General features: G+C 56.9%; 1 protein-coding gene across 3 annotated transcripts in view; it reads left to right on the forward strand.

Moving 5' to 3' along the window:
• Window positions 1–21,004, forward strand: part of SH3PXD2A (SH3 and PX domains 2A) — a 217,547-nt gene that overhangs the window by 185,535 nt on the left and 11,008 nt on the right. For all 3 annotated transcript variants that reach the window (XM_045568465.1, XM_045568467.1, XM_045568466.1), the window contains 6 exons: window positions 5,726–5,839; window positions 7,821–7,904; window positions 13,000–13,117; window positions 16,605–16,942; window positions 18,154–18,203; window positions 20,689–20,808. In XM_045568465.1, the coding sequence (XP_045424421.1) occupies window positions 5,726–5,839; window positions 7,821–7,904; window positions 13,000–13,117; window positions 16,605–16,942; window positions 18,154–18,203; window positions 20,689–20,808 (824 nt within the window). The remainder of the gene's footprint in view (window positions 1–5,725; window positions 5,840–7,820; window positions 7,905–12,999; window positions 13,118–16,604; window positions 16,943–18,153; window positions 18,204–20,688; window positions 20,809–21,004) is intronic.

Below are 21,004 nucleotides of genomic sequence, written 5' to 3' on the forward strand. Positions count from 1 at the left end.
CTAGGACTACCATGGCATGCCACCATGCCTGCCTAATTTTTTTTAAAATTTACTGTAGAGATGGGGTCTCACTACGTAGCCTAGGCTTGATGAGTAAATGAAGTAATATATGTAAATCTTAGTGCCCAACAGACTATCCTTGTCAGTGTTTGGCTATAATTCCATACAATATACGCACAGACAGGGCTTTGTTCCCACATGCATATGTGCCCATGCACACAGAGATGTGTCATGTACATAGCTTACTTCCCATGTATTCAGAAATACATACCCTTTTCCATCCCTCTCCCCAGCATACACCCCACTCTCTGAGACTCCACGGGAAAGGAGATGAGGCCTCTGCATGCTTTAGAGGTGAGCCCGGGAGCCCCACAGGGTGCGCTGCCTGACACCTGAGCCTGCCTGGCTTGCTGGGCCACACCCCAGGGTTCAGGTTCTTTGGCTCTTCAGTGGAGCAACAGTGACTTTGGTCAGGATCCCTGGTTGCAGCAGTTGACGTCTGAGCCGCTGGCATCTGAGAGAGGCCTGCCAGCAGCCGCAGGTGGGAGCAGGCCCAGGGAGTCTTCCCAAGAGGCCTAACTGCATGACTCAAGGGCTTCTGGGAGGTCTGCATGGAGCCAGGGTGGGCACCTGTGCCCACGTTAACCCATGCTCAGCTAACTCGTGTTTGAGCCTGTCTGTCTTTGCCCACAGCCTGTTCTCTGCAGGGCCTGACAGGGGAGAGACCTGAGACTTAAAGCCACACAGCCCAGCTCTGCACATGTGGGGGCTGAAGTGCAAGGCCAGGCTAGTGTTCTCAGACAAAGTTGGCAGGGGCCACCAAGCCATAGAATGATAGTCTCAGCTGCAAGTCTTGGGGGCACAGCAGGAGAATAGGGTCCTAAGTTGCTGTCTTAGAATGAGGAAATGCTTCTGGTCAGCAGGTAATGTACCCAGGTGCCCCAGAAGCTTCTGGTGCCATGGAAATTTTGATGTGGGAAGGACTCAGGAACAGCCCTGGGGTGCCCAGGCAGTGTGAAGTGCAGAGCATCACACTGCTCTGCCTGACGGGCATCTCGGCCATACACTGGCCCTCAACAGGTGTTTGCCCAGCTCCTCCTGTGTGCCAGGGTCTGTGCAGCAGGGGTTGGGGGTGCTCCCTGCCCTCGGGAGCTTCCCTGGTGCCCACAGGTGCAGATCCACCCTCCACCCTGGCTCCCCGGCTCCTGGGGAAGGGAAGGAGTGGTGCCTACATGGAAGGGCTCCAAGAGTGAAGCAGGAGGGAAAGGAGACGATGCCTATGGTGGAGAAGGGCCCCAAATCCTGGGATGATGGGCTCTTGGAGCCGAGGAGAAAGGCCCATGCAGGGGCCAGGGATGGGAACAAGAGGCCAATGGGCTTGTGGACTTGACTCTGAGCAGTTCAGGGCCCAGACCAGCTTGGATGGGACTGACTGAGGAGATCCCCCAGGAGGTGGGGCACCCAGGCCTCACACACACCTGCAGTGGGGACATCCTCCTGGCAGCCCACACTACCTGTGCCCATGGCGGGGGCTCACCTCCTTTGTCTCTGCTGAGGGTGACTGTGGAGCCCCAATTCCAGAAGCAGAGAGAAGGCTTAGGGGACAGTGATCTCAACCATCCAAGAGACCACCAAGTCTTGGGGTCACGCAAGGAAAGGGACAAAAAGATTCTCTTGGTGCATATGAGCAGGGAGAAAGGAGGTTTGTTGTTTGGGAGGGTTGTGTTGGCAGTGGGCACGCTTCAGTGTAGAAAAACAGGCTGATTGTGAAGGGATCTTGGAAAATCCTCAGCAAGCTGCCTGCTTCTGAGCTACGCTGTTCCTTGAGGCATGTCCCCACGTTGTCCAATGACAATAAAATCCCTGGCCCCAGCCCAGGCCCATCCTGGGAAACCTTCTCCTGTGATGACGAGCTCTCATCCGAGGCCCAGCCCTCCAGGCACTTCCTTGGCCTATTGGAACTTTGCTTGGCTTAGGGGGTGGACCTGGGGTGGTTAGTTCGGGAAGCATTGTGATGAGATGTGGAACCAGAACCGTGTGCTGTTGGCATCAGCACCTGGGCCTGGGAAGGCACGTGTTAAGCCTCGGTTTTCAAGAGCCTCCAAAAAGTGACTCCACGTTGGGAATTGTGGCAACTACTCTTTGGAGGTCTTGGGGGTTGTATCCTGGCAGTGACCACTTGCCCAGAGTGGCCATGGAGCTCTCAGTTCTCACCCGCTGAGGTCTGTGGTGGCAGGTACTCCAGACTCGGCTCGAGATGGGACCCTTCAATCATGATGCTTGGTGACCAGTAGTTAGGGGCGGGTGGCATTAATGAGGACGCTCTCAGTTCAAATGATTGAGACCCAGCTCCAGGTACAGTAGGTCCACCAACCCATAGTTTTGCTTTCTGTGAGGTCAACCACTGTTGGAAAATATTACAGTATTTGAGAGAGAAACTGCATTCACATAACCTGTATTAAAGTGTATTGTTATAATTTTTATTATTTATGATGATCTCTTACTGTGCCTAATTTATAAATTAAACTTCATCATTGGTATGTATGTATAGGAAAAACATATATAAGGGTTTGGTACTATCTGTAGTTTCGGGCATCCACTGGGGGTCTTAGGATGTTATCCTCTATGGATAAGGGGGACGTATTAAGGGGACTGTAAATGAACAGTGTAGGAAGTTCATTGGCGCATTGCCATTAGGAAGTCCAGTGGATGGTCCAGCTTTAGTGCACCTGGAACCAGGCACTCAAATGATGTAAATCAGAACTGACTCTCTTTCCCTCTCTTGGCTTCGCTCCTTCTTTGTTGACTTAACTCTCAGGCCATCTCTTCCCATGTGCCCCCTGAAATTCCTGGTTTATGTGGGACTTAGGGTTCAGGTCATCAAAGCACCCATGTCAGTTCCTAAAAAAGCCCCTGAGTAGCCTTGCTTGGGTCACAGGCCTGCCCCTGAGCCCTCAGTGTCCAGAGAGGTAACAGACCAGTCAGGAGATGAGTGGAGGAGGCAGGGCACATGGCCCAGGGAGACGGGGCAGCCTGGCCTATGACCGGCAGCCAGAACAGCTGGGACCGGAGCTTCCTGGCAGACTGCTGGGGGTCCTGAGCGTGTTCCCCTAGAGGCTCAGAAGGGGAAAGACATCCCAGGCAGAGACCCCTGCAACATCCGTGCCCTCTGGATGCACTGGGGACTCCATTAGCTACAGCCTCTGAGCAACCAAACCCTGTGGCCTGGGCTTCAGGGAGGACAGCAGCGCTGCTCCAAGCAGCCCCCTCAGTGCCTGGTGGGAGTTCACGGTGGGCATGGAAACGGGGCCCTGGGACTCCCTGACCAGCTAGCGGAGCTCAGGCTCTTCCTGGGTCAGGGGAGGTGGACAGTAAAACCCTCCCACCGAATCAGCGAATGGAGGTCCTGTTGGTCAAGATGCCAGACACCCAAGGTGCGAGTAGAGGTCAGGGGGCTCCCTAGGTGCCAAAGACCACCTCCTCCAGCCTGACCTTGGCCCCAAGGTGAGTATCCATTGCTCACTGTAGCCAGCTCTCAAGAGTATGTCATGCCCCAAGTATGGTCCAGACCCTTCCTGAGTTCCCAGAATTACAAGCCACCTGCAGTCTGTCTCATCCTCCAGATCCTGAGTGAGTGCAGGGGTCTGGTGCACTAATAACCACTTCTAGACCAAGAGGCCGGGGAAATGCCAGTGGCTGTCAGAGGTGTGTCTACTCGTCTCTGACATGCTGGTGGCTGCTGCCTGTCCCCCAGAATGGGTGCCAACACATGCCTCACCATGAGTTGCTCAGTGACTTCAGCTGTTCTCTCTTACAAGGTCAAGCCTCCCTTTTTCCATGACCCAGAGAGCCATTCAGTGTACAAAGTGTGCCCACCTGCCCTCTTCCAGCCGGGGTCTCTTCCAGTGCAGGGCGTCTTGGGGTCTCTGGGGTAGAGCATCTGAATGAGAGTTGGCCTCGCCCTGGGGATTGCTCGCCTAGCCTGGTCGCACAGAGGCGTAGCGTAGGGGTCGGGGGCCAGCCTGCCTATGTTCAAATGAAGGCTTTGCAGTCACTCGGTGCCAGTGTCTCCTTCACCCATGTACGTGTTTATGAAATAAACACGGCAGGAGGGGCCACGGGAAGGCTGAGAACTGGGTGGTCTTGGGAAACAAAGGCTTTGGAGCAAGAGTGGGAAGGAGAGGAAGTTGGACTTGTGGCATCACTTCACCTGCAGTGGGGGCACATCCTCAGTTCTTCTGACTCCGATAGCTTGTGACCCACTGGCCCAAGCTGTCTTTTTTAAGGCTCGTGTGGCTGTGTCGAGAGAAAGGCCTCGGTCTCTGGGGGAGGCAGATGAACACAGGGAGCAGAGGGCCAGGCCTAGGCTTGTCGGAAAGGGTCCCGTTGTCCCTTTTCTCTCACCCAGACAGAGAGGAACGGAGTCTGGGGGCTGTGCCAGGCAGCCAGGAAGGACCCTGGATCCTGGTAGTTGTACGTACCTCTCAGAGCCACTTCAGCCAACCCCTCTCCACAGAGGAGGGAACTGAGACCTCAGAAGGGCGTGACTCAGACGAGGCCCCTGAGCCAAGCAGGCTGGACCCTGGCATGGGCTCTGCAGAGCTGAAGTTGCAGGACTCCACAGAAAGGGTGGGGGACAGAGGGCATTCAGCACTGGACCACTGGCTATTAGCAAACCCAGGCCTGTCATACGGAGCAGGGAGGAGCTAGTTGATGATCTAGGAAATGACCCTGGGTTCTAGGGAAAAGGCCGCTGAGGCCTCCCCCGACTGTGCGGTGCTGGGGCTGCTGGTCTCCCTCTGCCCCTCCCCGGCATCTTCACAGCAGCCGTCGGGCACCCTCCTCCACTGCCCAGTGCTCAGCGCAGCCGGGCGTGCCTGGGAGGACCCCACAGTGCTGCCCAGGGAGAAGCCCTGGAGTCTTCCGACAGGAAAGGGAGAGCTCTGCCATGAACAGCAAAAGAATCAGTGCCACGTTACGTTTGGGAACAGAGAAGTGTCCAAGAAGGGGGGAAGGGGTGAGGAAGAAGTCAGGACCCTGCGGAGAGCACCTCCCAGGAAGGGACTGAAGGCATTCGGTGGAGTCCCAAGACCTGGGAGCTCGAGTGCTGTGCTCGGTAAATGTTTGAATGAATGAGCGGACAAAATGAATGAGCCTTTATCATTTGGCCGTGATTGTCAAGGTCGCGTGAGGATGCAGTGCCCACTTTCTGTGATAGAAATGTCCGCACACGGGAAGTGCAGCTGTGAGTAGCACCGGTGTGCAGACACACCGACCCGTGGTGGGGAGAGGACGCAGTGGCATTAGGCAGAACCCACGAGGCTTTGCTCCTAGATGCCTTTGAAAGCAGAGAAGGCGGCCGAACTCGGCCAAAGCAGTGATCCTAAAGGGTTTGAATGACCATAAATGGTCTCCGTGTATGGCCAGGACTCCCTTGGCCTTTGCTGCAAGATGATTTTCATACATCGGACACATCATCATTTCCATTTCATTTGTGTAAGTGTGGATCGTGGTTTATTGGGCCCTCTTCTCAGGGAATGTGCTGGTCTTGTCTGTCTCAGAAGAGATGCAGGCTCTTCATGGCTGGACCTGGGCCAGGTGCCCAGGCCATCTGGCTCCGCACCCTGCCCTCAGGGCCACCCCCTTCCCTCCTCGTCCTGGCCCCCAACCCGCCCCTGCCGTCACTGGGCTCTCACGGCCCTGTTCTCTCGTGTCCTCTCTGCAGGCTGGTGGTTCGTGAGCACCTCTGAGGAGCAGGGCTGGGTCCCTGCCACCTACCTGGAGGCCCAGAATGGCACTCGGGACGACTCAGACATCAACACCTCCAAGACTGGGGAAGGTAAGGGCCTGCAGGCTCGGGGGTGGCCAGGTGGGTAATGAGGACAGGGATGGGGCACTGGGGCTGCCCCAGGAGTCCACCCCTTCTGGGGGCAGCTTTCCTACTCTTCCCCCCAAAGCCATCAGAACCCTACAGTGAGTTGGGCCATATCCCAGCCCCTTCCCTTGGGTCCCATCTCGCTGAGGCCAGTCCACAAGGCCACCTCCCACCCCATATCCCTGCTGGCTCGCACGTGGGGCTAAAAACAGAAGGGAAGTTCTCCTGGGCTGTGGACCTTGGGCTTTGGCAACTTTTGGCCAGAGACTCAGGAGCACACATGGTCTTAGAACTAGACCCCCCAGAAAGCCCCTTGTACCCAGAAGCCCTGGGGGCCTCTGGAAGACCCCCATGGAGACCTCAGCTCCCCCAACCACACTGTGTTCTCTGCAGTGGGGACAATCTGAGGGGCTGTGTGTGCACAGCAACTGCGGCAGGTGTGCCCAGCTCAGCAGCCTCTGCACTGGGTGCTGTCAGCTTGGCCAAGGGTACAGACCCGCCAGATCTGTGAGCCGTTTCTCAGTGGCTCAGGAACTCGGGTGGCTCGGGCCCCACACAGCTGCTCTGATTAGCTCTGGCTCGGTGAGGATTTGCAGGGTCTCTGTCCTTGCATTCCAAAGAGCCTGCCCCTGCCCGCTGGGCCAGCACTGGCCTACGCAGCCTGTCTGAGGACTCGGCATCCCCAGAGCAGGCCTCCTGCGCCCGGTGAGTCTGCGCCACGCCCAGGTCAGTCCCTGGCCACCTGCCCTGATGACTTCCAAACCTCCCGTGGCCTGGCAGCAGGAATTATTTCCCTAACGGTCGGTGGGGACAGTCCAGATGGACATGTCTGAGAGCCAGAGGAATCCAGGCCTGCCGCCTGGGGCTCAGGCCACCTCCAGGCCTGCTTCCCCTGCCCACCTCCCTGCTGCCAGGCCAAAATAAGCAGCCCGCCAAGCACCAGCTCCTTATTCATCCTTCCCCTCGTTACCGGCTACTTGGTGGGTGGCTGGGGCCTCGCCTTCCCTCCAGTGTCGGTGCTTCATTTTGGCCCCTGCTGGTTTCCAGGGAAGGCCCCGTCGGGAAGGGCTTGCGTGTCCAGGCAGGGCTGAGCCTGCACCCCAACTCCTCTGGCTCCCCTGCACCTCTGCAGCAGTGGCGGGTCTTGGCCCCGAGCTGGGTCTGGTCTGGTTTGCTGCGGCTCCATGTTCTGTAGGGCATCCCAGGGCCTCGCAAAAACAGCAGCAGCTCCCATGGTACCAGGTGCTGGGCTAGGTCCTCTATGTGCCCTGCCCTGGGGGGACACTGTTGCTGTCCCTGTTTTAACAGCTGTGGGAACTGAGGCTTCGAGATGTTTAGTTATGTGCTTGTCCTTAGAAGGTTTGGGCCCTGGTCAGCCTCCATTGTCCTGTGGGCCACGCCACCGTGCCACATGCCTCTCCATGACGCATGTAAGCAGTGAAGACAGCTCTTGGCTCAACTCCAAGGGAGTGGGGTTGGGGGGAAACTGAGCCCCCAGCTGAAAAGGCTGTACCAGGAAGGCCAGAGCAGAGATGTTGGATGGATTGTGGAGGACCTGGGCACTGAGTGGGCAGAAGTCCAGGGCAGGAAAGAGCCTGAGACGCATGGGGCACAAATGCCAGCCTGGCTGGAACAGAGAGCAGGAGCTTTGCACAGAACACATGGTAGCAGGTTGTAGCAGATGTTGACCTTGATAAAGTACAAATGAGGCAAGGCAGAGGGGTTTGGCTGTGGTTCAGTTTTTTTCCCATGTGTCCATGATGTCACCTGTCATCTCTGCTCCCATCCAGCAGGCCTGTGGCCTTCAGCTCAGTCCAGGTGATGGTGACCTGGGAGCCTGGCCCTCCCTCCATCCCCTCCCCATCCCACCCCCATCTCATCCTCATCTCCATTCTCTCTGCCGGTTGCTGTCGGCCGCGTGCTCCATCACCATCTCCCACGCCAGTGTCCAAGAGACGCAAGGCCCATCTGCGGCGCCTGGATCGCCGGTGGACCCTGGGCGGGATGGTCAACAGGCAGCACAGCCGAGGTGACCGCGGGAGCTGGCTTCTCCTCCCCTCACAGCTTACGCCTGTCTCTCGCTAACAGCTCTCCTCTCTCTGGGCGCTGCTCACTGCCCGGGGCCGCCTCGCTCACCCCGGTCCACGGACCAGACTATTCTCTCACCTACTGCAGCTTGCGGGGGGGCTGCTCGGGAGTCGGGGTGGCACTGGTGGTGGCTCTGGTTTTGTCCTTAGTCCTGGGCATGGGGAGGTTATGGGATGTGATTATGGGTCCCTTGAAAAGGAAGAGGGGCTTGAGGAAGGGGGACGGGGGGAGGGTCTCTGGGTGTCCAAGGAAGGCCACATTTGCCCTGGAAGCTGGAGATTGAAGTTGCTATACGAGTCTAAATGGCCTCATGGGCTTCCCACACCCCTGTCACTGCCTCCTTCCCCTGAGAAAGGGCTCCCTTGGCCAAAGCTGTTCTGTCAGTTGCTTGGGAACACAGTAGAAAGAAGAACCAGGCCACAGCCCTCCTGCCTCAGCCAGCTCCACAGAGGCTAGAAAGGGAGCAACAGGCTGACCTGGCCTGGCCCCGGGGCCAGCCCGGCAAGCTCTGCTGCAGCCAGCGCCCTGACTGCGGGATTCAGGAGGGGCCTGGTGAGGAGGGTTCCAGGGAGGCCCGGGGCCGGCAGGTAGCCAGTGTCTCCTGCCCCTCGGGGAGCAGGGACGTGTGCTCCTCGCAGAGACGACACAGCTGGAAAGGTGCTCTCCATCCCTGAGCAGGGAGTGTAATAACCACTGACCTTTCTGGAACACAGGGGCACCTGTGACTAGCACTCCCCCCCGCCACCCTACACACACACACACACACACACACACACACACGCACGCGCACACACACCCACCCACCTTGTTTCTAAATGACAGAGCATGGTTTGGTGCCTGGACTCTGGGGTGGCCACAGCCTGCGGCTGGCTCGGCACCAGGCACAGCCATGAGGAACCCAGCTTGTCCTGAGGGTGCAGCCTGGGCTGGGCCCTGGGGGCTGACGTGGGGCAGGGGCCGAGTCGTAGGAACAGCAAGAACAGGCTGAAGGTAGACAGAGGCCACCCCAAAGCTAGGAGGGGTGGGACAGCACCACTGTGAGGCTGGCTGGGATGCAGCCCGGGCCTTGGTGGCCAAGGAGAGCAGGACGCAGGCCCGGAAACAGGGATGAAGGTTTGGCCTGCCCCGAACACCCTCATGCTCTGAGCACCAAACACAAACCTGTCTCCACAGCCACACAGACACATGCACAGCCCCGGTGGCCACAGGGTGCTGTACCCTGTCACATTCAGAGCCCCACAGCTACACAGCCACAGTCCTGTGCACACAGCCACTCACAGAGGGGTGTGTATATAATGCCACACATCCACTGTGCCACGTGTATGCTGTTCACACAGTCACAAATGCATCAAGGGCAAACTGCTCGTGGTCACATCGTATATACTTGTGCAGCAGCATCCACAGGTACACAAAGAGCATCATCTGCATGACCCCTGGTACCACAAACGCAGGTAGTGTAGTCACAGTCAGAGATTGTATATACACACCATATAATGATACACGTAGACACAAATACCCAAGTAAATGCATAATTCGACAGTCACCCACATATAAACAAATACAAGCCCACAATTTCTGTTTCTCTCTCTCTCTCTCTCTCTCTCTCTTTCTCTCTTAAATAAGAGACCTACACAACATAACTGCCCAGCCTTAGCCCTGTGAGTTAAGTTAAACCAGGCAGCCAAAGGAAAACTTGCAGAGAGATGGCCGGGAGACGCTCGCTGAGCACAGCAGGGCTGCTGGGGGACAGGCATCGGGTCACCAAATAACCAGACGAGAGGTCAGCGGTGCGTCCCCACGGCCTCCACTCCCGTTCCCTGAGCCAGCCAGGCCCTTGGAGCCAAAAGGCCCCTCTGAGTGGCGCTGGGTGAGTGGCGGGGACGGGAGCGGAGCCAGGGAGACTGCTGACGGAGGGGAAAGTGTTGGGAATGCAGAGGCCACTGTGGTTTGCAAATTGCAGGACACCCAGCCCCTGCCTCCCAAACCAAAGCGGCCTGTCCGCCCCCAACCCGCCCCCCCGGGCCCGCCGCCTGGCCAGCCCTCACCAGCGCAGCTGCCATCGTCGCTTGGTGGCACGGTCGGTGCCTACGGCCCTAGTGCTTCCCAGGGACCTGAGGAGTCCACCGGAGCGCACAGCCTCCCTCCCCTCAACTTCATCTCCTAAGGGACATCTCTTCCAGAGACCCTGACCAACCTGGATGACTCAGCCACCCACTGAGGCCATTTCTGTCCCCACAACCACACACGCGTGCCTGGGCATTCTCCCATTCGAGCCCCCAGATGGGGTCTGTGGCCCTATTGAGTGGAAGATCTAGCTGTGCTTCTCACTTGGGACACCTGTGGCACGTGTCCACATGGGAGGGGGTCCACACTGCTGTCATCTGAGCCGACTGCGGCAGAAAACCCAGAACATGGGAAGAGCCAGTCTGACTGCCCAGCTCTGCCAGGGACCAGGGCTCTGAACTCTCACCCTCTGGAAGCTGCGCGGTGGCTGAGGCAGGACGTGCCTCCTGGCCAGCCAGTGCCCTTACCAGGAGCACATGATCTCCGGGACACCTGTGGCTGCCACAGCCCAGAGGATGCCAAGAACAGGGCCTTTTGCAGGCGCAGCTCAACTTTACTGGCCAGAACTGATATCCTTGGTTCTGCCCCATGACCCAAGAGGTCAGGAGAAAACAGGAGCCCGTGGAACATGCTGGAGGAACTCTGTTGTCCACACGCACCCTGGGAGGCTGGGGTCTGGGAGCTCGAGGAGGCTGAGCCCACAAGAGATGGTCTCTAGGCCCTGTTCTCTGCCATGAGGCAGGGCAGGGCTCCTCTGATCTTCCCACGGAGAAGGGCTGTCATTTTTCCCTGCAAATGCAACCTTGCCTAGGAAAACTTTAATGATGGCTTCCTGCTCAAACCACAGACTTTTAAAAATAGCCCAGTGAACAAAGGCAAAATGCAGAGCCCAAGCCTCGCCTCGCCCTGGCCTCAGAACCCTGGATTCCCGCAGCCTGGCGCTGCCCCTCTGGCCGCTGCCCGGGCCAGGATTTACCGTGCCCCACTGGAAAATGGACTAGGACCAGGAGGGGGCAGGAGAGCAGAAGGTTGGACTGTGGAGCCCTGAACTTCTCAAAGGCCCGAGTCAGAATCTGGCGGGGCCGGGTTCTCAGGCAGCCTTGGCAGCGATGCGTGGCATGGCTGGGTTGGAATCCGAAAGCCTCCAGGAGCGGGGCCCTCCCCGAGTCGGTGCTGACGAAGGTCTGCGGCGGAGAAGCCAGAAGCTCGCTGAAGAATTGTGCGGGCTCCCACGGGCCGTCGCCCATCTTTTGCTTTTTGGGAGCCTTTCACATTGGGCCAATATCCTATCAGTTCTGACCTCGTGGCCCAGCAGGGCAGCGCGTCCACCCCAAAGGGAGCTGCTATCTCGGCACAGAGCTGTGGATAGAACCCTGATAACCCAGGGGAGGGTGAACAGATGGCCCTCCTGCGGCATCTAACCTCCCCCATCGCTGCCAGAGGCTCAGGCAGGCAGCCTGGCAGCGTCCCGCTGAGGGACCCAGGGAGTGGTTTGCACAGCGGGGAACCAGGGGACAGGGTCTCAGAGGCCGGAGGCCAGCACTCTGCGCCAGCACCCTGCTGTTGTGCTCTCACAGAAAGCTTCCCACTCAATACCCTTGCTCAGCCCTGCCTTCCTCTTCACGATGCAGCCAACAGTCCTTACTCCTACTCTCTGCCAGGCCCCGTCTCAGTCTCTGTGGAGCACCTGGGCCAGAGAGGACAGCATAGGTTCAGGTGACCCTCCCAAAGGGCATGGCCAGATTGCTAGTGCTTCCCCCTCTGCCTCTGTCCTCGTTCTCCCAGGGGGTGATGGGGGAGTGTGTTCCTCCCTGAGCTGTGCCCCGGGAAGGGCCTCACCAGGAGGCAGGGGTCTTTGGCTGGCCAGCTGTGGGCAGAGCCAGGGAGTGCCCAGCCCTGGGTCTACGTGTCAGGGGCTTCTTGGGACAGGCACAGCAGATATGGAAGAAACACCCCCCTGGAAGGCTGATGGAGAACCCAAGTCATAGGCACCAGGGCCTCCTGCCAGGAGAGAGGCTGGAGAAAGCCAGGGGAGATGCTGTGGGGCCCCGGCCTCCCCACACCTGCCCTTCCAAGCTCTTCCTGAGATGCCACAAGGTGCCTCTTTCCCAGTGCCTTGGGGAAACTTGAACAAGGCCTTGAAGTCACATCCGTGAGAACAGCAGGCAGTGCCCGAGAGGCGCTGTGCAGTGGCTGCACGATCGAGTCAGCACGCTGTCCCCTGGAAGGCGCATGGGCACACAGGCCCAGCTAAGGGCCCACAGGGTCCTGCCAGATTGTGTTGCATTTAGCATTTCCATGCTCGCTTGGTCACAGCACCCGTAACAAAGCACACAGAGCCACTCCCATAGAACTGTTCTGCGGAATCCTCTGGGGAAACTACCTGATCACATGTTAATGGTGGGCCAGGAGCTCAGGGAAAGCTTCACCAGGGGGGTGCCCCGAGGGCCTCGGAAGGTCAGACAGAAGAATGTAAGAGGTTGAGGTGGGGGCAGGGCTGGGAGAGCACTTCTGGGACCCAGATGGAAGCATGGCACCTTCCGAGGAGGGGTATGCCATGGGGCCTCAAGGCGTCCAGGGGACACCCAGCATCGCTCTCAGACTTCCCAACTCGGGCCCCTCCCGAGGAGTGGGTTCCTCCTGCCCTCAGCCCGGCGAGCTCCTAGAGCCTTTGGTCTGTAGGTCCCGGCAGCCCGGCTGCTGTTCTCAGCTGGGAGCTGACTCCGTGCTGCCTGGGGTCTTGCCAGGCAACCTGGGGTCCTAGCTGGGTATGGCACACACTGGGGGCAGCAGTGACCCTGTCCCCATGACCTCCCCACTGCCACCCCTGAGGCCTGGTCCTTTCCCACCCTGGAGAAGCCAGGCTGACCCCGTGCTCCTTAGCAGGCAGCTGAGCAAGGGGAGGGCGCGGGAAGCAGGACCTCCACCCAGACCTCAAATAATCCTGCTTTCTTCTGTCCACCCACCCGCAGAGGAGAAGTATGTCACTGTGCAGCCATACACCAGCCAGAGCAAGGACGAAATTGGCTTTGAGAAGGGTGTCACCGTGGAGGTGATCCGGAAGAACTTGGAGGGCTGGTGGTACATCAGGTAGGAGACCTGGCGGAAGAGGAGATGCCTCTGTCCCACCTGGGCAGGGTGCAGAGTGGCTGTGGCCGCCTGATGGCAGGGAGATGCCAAATGCAGCTGTGCACCCAGGGCACGGGGCTGGCTGCTCCGGCTCTGCACACCTGAGCGTTCATCTCGCAGATTCCTTCCCGGGACACGGAAAGCAGAGCTGGAGCCACGGCCAGCGGGGCTCAGAGGCCCCGGCTCCGCTTGCAGACTGTGGTGCAATCCTTCCCACGCATCTGCCAAGAGAGTTCAGCACATCTGAATTTGGTTTTCTGCGTCCGGCTTTGGCTCCTTGGCCTGCTCCACAGCGAGGGCTGCCTGGAGCGCTGGCGCCCACAGGCCTCGCTGGGGTCCCCGCAGGCAGCCTGTGCTGCCCAGGCTCAGCGCTCGGCCCCGCAGCAGGCTTCTGACAGCATGTCCCTGGTGGATGGGGCCATCTGTCCACTCCGCAGGGCTGGCTGCCAGGCTGGGGCAGGAGCAAGGCTGCAGCTCAGACCGTCAGAGACCTCCTCCTCCTCCTGCCCTTTCCTCTCCCAGGGCCTAATCACACTGCCCAGCTGGAAAACCCATTTGGGGGTGTGGGCAGGGGAGTGGGAGATTTTCTGACCCCCTGGAAGCAAACTAAACCCTGTAGGCGTCACTCACCATTAACTGGCCAAGACCAGCCCTTCCAGAAATGCTTCTTGTGCCTTTGGAGCTGGCTCGGTTGTGGTGGCTTTGCACAGCTGACAGAGAGATCGTCCCATATCTGTGGGCTCAGGAGACCACGGCCTCAGCCACCGCACCTGGGAGACCCAGCCCCCAGTGAGCAGGGTGTGTGTTCTGAGCAGTCTTCCATGGAGGGGACAGAATTGTGCCGTGGGGCTCCTGTGACTGAGGTGATGCACGCACCCAGGGCACAGTTGCTCAGAATATGGTAGAATGTGACGGTGTTATGTGCTGAGGGACAGGACGAAGGTCACTGGGTACATGGAGGTTGAACCTTAGTGTGACCTTACGGGACATAGCTCCACTCCAGCCCCAGCCCTGGTGCGTATCTCAGCCCAGCAGAGCTGAGACGTCCCTTCCTGTCCTGTTGTGTGGGATGGGGCTATGTACCCGGACGTGTGTTGCCTAAAGCCAACCCAAAAATCCACCAACCACCAGTCTGATGTGGAAAGGCCAGTGAACGTTCTGGCAGGCTAGTAGCCTAATGCACTTGCCTGGAAGTTATCTACAAGGCTTCTTTGTTTTATTTTGTTTTTTTTTTTTAGTTTTCTAAGATTACCAACACGTCACTCTGAGCTGCTTCCACTCCACTCATATCCCCATGGCCTTGTCCCATTGCTGGTGGGAGCCTGGACTGAGTACGCCCTGCTGAAAATGTTCCACCTTAAGAGGGCTGCCAGATATCCCCTTAAATGTGCCATTTCCCAGCATTCCACGCTCTGTGTTGATCTTCATTTCCTGTCTTTCTTTTCTTCCCTCCACCCCTGCAGACACATATACACATGCACATGCATGCACGAACACACATGCAGACACACACACACACACACACACCCTCACCCTCCAGAACTCTGCATCCCTCCCTTTCCACTTGGCTTCCCTCTGGAGTCATTCCATACTCCCGAGCTGGAAAGCAGATGTGAGCAGAGTTGGATCCAGACATACACAGCCACTCCTGATTCCCTTGCATTTCTCGGCCTGGAATCTAATTTTATCCATGTAACACTGCAGGAACACAAAGGGCTTCGAAATGGGAGCACTCAGGGCTGAAAGCAGGCCTGACTGTCACCTCCAGGGGACACTGTAGAGACTATCTCTACAGCGTTCACGTAGAAAAACGTCAGCAAGGGCCAGTGGGTTCACCGTCATCCTTTCTCCAAGATGCGAGAACACCAGGCTCTGGGCCAGATGCTGCCAGCAGTGTGCTGTGTGACCCTCAGCTACTTCTCTTTTCTGAGCCTTGGCTGTTAGCTCACGTGAAGATGAGGCATTTTTACTAGTGGCTCCCGTGCACCTTGAAACCCCGTGCTTCTGTTTGCACGCATTACAGCAGGGAGCCACGTCGGGCCCTGACTTCCATCCGTTTGTTCACACATGTCATCCTTCCAAGGCTCAGACAGGTGAGCTTGGGGCAGCCTGCCTGCATGTTCCTGTGACGTGAACGTAAAAAGCCACCTCCTACCTGAGCTTCCTAGCAAAGCTCTGACATGTCAATAGGAACTTCAGGTTTCACCTGCCTTCTCACCCACCTAATGAGCACCCAAGAACAAGGTCAGATCAGGGAGACAGGGAGGTTTTCAGACATCTGGCACAGAGGAGCCATTCCAAAGCACCAGATGTGTCCCAGGGAGCAGATGGGGACACTGCAACCCAGACTGGGGGCATTGGCCAAGGACTACTGGACCAGGAAGTGAGCTCCCACTGGGTTTGGGTGAAAGCTCAACACCATGGGGAAAAAAGGAAAAGCTTATTTTAAGAAGCCATTGAATCACCAGAAATTAAGTCAGCCCTGTCATTTGCCTTTTGCTTTTGTTTATGGGCTGTTGGTTTTGTTTCATTTTGGTTTTTGTTCTGCCATACCAATGGTTTTAATTTTACCCAGTCACATGCTTTAGTCTTTTCGTTTATGGTTTTTGCTATTGGAGCCCCACTTAGACTTGCCCAACCCCCAAAATTATGTAAATCTTTTCTTTTTTTATTTTGCTGTATGGTGTGAGACCAGGGTCTCACTCACTGGATAATCAGTTGTCCCCAGATCACTTAGTGAATGATGCATCCTTGCTCCACTAACCTGAAATGTTACCTTTAGCCTGTTTGTGGACGTACTCCGAGCGCTTGGTCTGCCTGCTGTCCCTGCAGTAACCACTTCCTCCCCATCCAGTCAGCCTTCTTTAAGGACATCAGTGTGTCTGTCCTGGATACATTTTAGCAGCTACACTATCCCTGCATCTTGCAGAAGAGAAAAAATTGAGCTCCAGGGAAGAGACTTGTCCGAGGTACCTTGAACTAGAACTGAGGTTGCCTGACTAGCACCTGTGGCATCTCTTCGCTCTCTGATAATATTTTCTTTCCTGTAAAGAATTTAACTGTATATACCACATTCACATTTCTTATTTCCAGAATCATCCCTAACTGGTTGTGAGGTAGCAGGCCATTGTGAAGTCTGCCTTTTGGGCAACCCAGAATTTGAGAACTCTCAAGGCCCCACGTTTGCCTGGCTGTGCACAGAGGGAGAGCCCACACCAGCAGGGACCAGGCAAAGCAAAAGGAGTCAGAGGGGAAGAAATGGTGTCCTGGTGCCTTTTGCACACACCCTCAGTTCCAGTTCTCTCCGGAGTCATGGGATTGCCAAGTCTCTTGCAGAACATGGCAGAGAAGGCTCCGCTGGGCGAGGCCAGGAGGAGATGAGGGCCTAGGAGTGGGGGGAGGCCAGGCGCCAGTGCTCTAGTGACGGCATGCCCCGCTCCTCCCACAGATACCTCGGCAAAGAGGGCTGGGCCCCAGCCTCCTACCTGAAGAAGGCCAAGGATGACCTGCCAGCCCGGAAGAAGAACCTGGCAGGCCCCGTGGAGATCATCGGGAACATCATGGAGATCAGCAACCTGCTGAACAAGAAGGCATCTGGGGACAAGGAGGCCCCGCCGGCTGAAGGCGAGGGCCATGAGGCCCCCATCACCAAGAAGGAGATCAGCCTGCCCATCCTCTGCAACGCCTCCAATGGCAGTGCCCTGGGTGTCCCCGAGAGGACCGTCTCCAAGCTGGCCCAGGGCTCTCCAGCTGTGGCCAGGATTGCCCCTCAGAGGGCCCAGATCAGTAAGAGCCTCGCTGCCCCCCGGGTCCTCGCTGCAAAGCTCCTTACACAGTGGGTGTGGGGTGCAAGGCAAGCCAGTGGGGGTGTACGGGACCCTCACGGCATTTGCTTCCTGAGCTGCAGGCTGACCTTTGACCCTCTGTCAGTTTGTATCATGCTAATCACAGAGCCGAGAAGGCAGGGGAGTATGGTGACTCAGTCCTTCCCAACTGCTCCGTTGAAGATAGATTACATGAGGATGTTGGCTGGTAACATTCCCTCCTCTAGTGGAGAGCCAGGAATGGTCATTTTGCAGATAAATGCATTCCAAGACCAAGAAGCATTTTCTTTTCCTTATAGTAGAGGCTTTATAAATCAAGATAGATGAGGTGTAGCTCACTGGAAACCACACACGCCCCCATCCCATTTCCCTGGGCTGTTCAATGGGGGCCCTATGTGCAGGGCTGCTTTATGGAATGACAGCCTATAGAGGAGCATCTCTCTGGGCCTTAGCCCTCCTTCCCTACACCTTCCCCTAGTTACTGGAAACCTAAACTGCCTGGGAGCAGAGGCTTTCCCACTCCGCACAGCAGTTTCAAGAGGGCATTATTCAAGAACCCCCTTCGTTCTCAGAGGAGACCCCACGCTGTCTGGCGCCCTCTGTCCCCAGTCCGGCAGTGCCTGTGGTTGAGGATTAAACGGTCCTCTGCTGTGGAAGCCCAGCTTTGTGTCTAGCCATCCTTAAAATCTGGAGGAAAGCTGTTCTTTAGTTTAGCTCCGAACTTGGTTAAGTTCTCATGCCTGAAACCTTTTAGGCAACCAGTTGGGAAACATTTACTGGGCACTTCCTCTTGCCTGGCATCGTGCTAGCTTCTACGGATTTAGTAGTGAGAAAAAAATAGACATGTCTCTGCTCCTAACTTTGAAAACCTGATAAATCTATAAGCCCTTTACCCTGAAAAATACACATATATCTGTACGTTTTGAAATGTGCCCGTGATCTTAGAGGTGTCACGGATCCCCTGAAGCACAGCCGGGGTAGCTTAAAGGCCTATAATTTCCTCTTGAAGAAGCCCAACTATAGTGCCTGTTGACCTAGAGCTCGGTCCTTCATCAATGCCGAGCAAAAGCATGAAATTCCAGGGATCAGGAGTGGGTCGCACGTAGGGAAGGCAGCTGGAGGCACTGTTGCCTGTCATCTCACTGGGTTCTGAAGCCGTGTCTCCTCTTCTAGGCTCCCCAAACCTAAGGACAAGGCCTCCACCACGCAGAGAATCCAGCCTGGTATGTGTACTAAATTTCTTCTCCCTTTTTTGTCCCGTTTCTGGGGATGCACTGTAGCAGCCCCGATTAATTGGCTGTCTTGCTGCAGAGTGTGTTGGTCCAGAGGTTTTCCAGGGCCTTGCTGGGGCTTCCAGCTTTGTGGGGCTGAGGGCAGGGAGCCCACAGATCTTCCTGGGGGTCTGGCTGGACAGTTTATAATCGGAAATGCACTGCACTCCAAAGCTAAATAAATCCATCCTGCCACTGCACTGGCAGACATAAACATTTAGACTGGCCAGCAAGAGTGTCCAGCCAGGGCATTGCCAGTGGCTAGAAATGGGGTTGCTGTCCACGTTAGCCTGGAAGCCTTCCAGCTTTGCCCTGTTGAGGAATGCCCAAGGGGTGCGCTGGATGCCAGAGCCTGGGGGGGCAGAGGGCAGACCAGCGAGCATCCTGGTCCAGGGAGGGGGTGAGTTGGAAGGGCTGGCTCATACTGAAGCTTAAAGAGAGTTAACGCTGCTTGGGTCCCTGGCAATGGGTGGGGTTTCCTGGTGTCCAGGTGTCCAGACCCTCTGGCAGGTATATGTGCAGTCAGGGGCAAGTCTTGGGGTGGCAGCAAGCTGAGAGCCCTAGAACAAAGAACCGTTATCGGGGGGCAGTAGGATGCAGGGGAAAGATGGGCTTCAGGCCTGCCCCGCATGGGTTCGCATCCCGCTTCTGACACCCAGGAGCAGAGAGACGCTAGGCAAGTCACACACCTCCACAAACCTGTTTCCTTGTCTACGCGATGAGGACAGCACTACCATCTATCTCCTAGGACTGTTGTAAGGATGAAACGAGATGACGTATGTAGAGGGCTGGTAAATGGGTGTCCATTTCCGTGTCGACTCTTGACTGTTTGGTAGTACTACCTGGTGCACAGCGTCGAGAGAGACTGAAGTCACTGCGTGTAGCACAAGAGTTACTGTGGTCAGTGGCATCTGCCCTGGAGAGGGGGGTGTCAGTCGTGGAAGAGCAGGCCCTCCATACATGGAGGACTTTTGAAGATTTGGTCCCTGGAGATGAGACCTTCCTTGTCCTGGCCATTGTCCCCAGTTGAGTTTCTGTCTGTCTTTCCTCTCTGGTTTTACACACACAGCTAAACAATGAATTCTCCTTTCCTCCCGTCTCTTTTGGCCCCAGCTAATTAGTTTCAGGCAGACTTGATTTTGGCAAGAATGGGGTAATTCCTTCCACACTCAGCAAATGTGGGGAGTGCTGAAGCAGGGCTGCTGTTTCCAGTTAGGCCCAGCGGAGTCCCACTTGGCCAGGTGCAGGGGACATTGACGGTTCACACCCGGTCCCCCCAAACCGGCCTCCCCCACCCCTCGCTCACGCTGACACTCAGCAGCCCAGGTGAGACTGGCAGGCGAGGCGGTGCTGGGCCTGGAAGGAGGAGGACTTCTGGGAGGGTGGAGAGTTTCAAGAGGAGCCTAGAGCTTTCCCCTGCCCCTGCTGGGCCAGAGTTTGTGGACGTTAGCTCACAAGTCTCTCTGTGACCCTGGTGCCAGTCCCGTTTCGCAGCTGGCAGATTGCGGGACTGGAGTGAGGTCCTCTGAGGCCTTCCTGCTGCACTGCAGCTTCTTCCCCTCCCTCAGCCCACCCACCTCTTTTTTTCTTTCAGTTGTTTTGTTTTAATCCCTTTGTAGGAGGGAGGACATAAATAGTGAAGCACGAAGTTCATTTTAGCTGGAGTCGTGACAAGACAGGTTGAAGGGAGAATGCACAATCCACGTGAGGGGAGGGGTCCATTTCATCTGCTAGCGGATGCCCCGTGCCTTAGGCCAGGGTCTGTGCCCAGTAGACGCACAAGTAACAGTTGTTAAATGAGGCCACTCCCAAATGCCCTCGAACGTCATGGCGAGATGCTAGGTGCCAGTGTCTGAAAAGCACTCGGGGTCTCCAGCGGGCCCTGCCCTGCCCACAGAGACAGGACTAGAGGTTTATTCAGTGCTCGCCTGACCCTTTGCCATCGTCATCGTGACCAACCCAAGACTTCTCAGCCGACCCTAATGCCCCTTCACTCCCACCCCAGCCTTGGAGACGGCCACGCCTCATTGCCCTGCCTCTGCGGCCACTTGCCCTTAGACTTCAAGACGGTGGCTCGGTCTCCCGCAGGGCAGTGTGCGAGGGCTTTGTCAGAATGATTTCTCTACCTTTTGGTTTGCATTTTGAAAGCCAGCTATTGATGCATCTGAAAACTGGACCTCTGGGGGTGTAGAGGTGGCGTTTTGATAGCTCAGACGAGACTCTAGTGAATCCTGAGTATTGCTGGGAAGCCTCGTCAGGAGAGTGGTCTCTTGGGAATGTACCCTGGGACTCGGGTGGCAGATACGTGCTCAGCCAGCCGCCGTCCAGCTAGTGTAAACAGCCGTCCGCACCTCCGAGGACTGCGTGGGGACCAGTCCTCGGCCTTGTACGGTCCTGACTGGGTGGGGTTTGCTCACTGTGTCCTTCTCTGCATTAGGGGTTCCAGCTGCCGAAGCCACCAGAGCCCCCTTCTGTCGAGGTGGAGTACTACACCATTGCCGAGTTCCAGTCGTGCATTTCTGACGGCATCAGTTTTCGGGGCGGACAGAAGGCAGAGGTAAGCCCCAGGCGAGGGGGCTGAGGGTTTTAACTCATCGGTCTTGCTAGTAGGGTTCCTGGGGGGCGGACAGGGAACGTATGAAAACGAGCCCCACGGGATGAGCATTTGCATAAAGCTCGTTAGTGCCCCCGCCTGGACTGGAACCCAGGACGCGCCCCTGCGCCTGCGCTCGCCTCACAGCAGTGTCCCCAAG

This window comes from Lemur catta, chromosome 14 (assembly GCF_020740605.2).
Source record: "Lemur catta isolate mLemCat1 chromosome 14, mLemCat1.pri, whole genome shotgun sequence".
In the NCBI taxonomy this organism is placed as follows: domain Eukaryota; kingdom Metazoa; phylum Chordata; class Mammalia; order Primates; family Lemuridae; genus Lemur; species Lemur catta.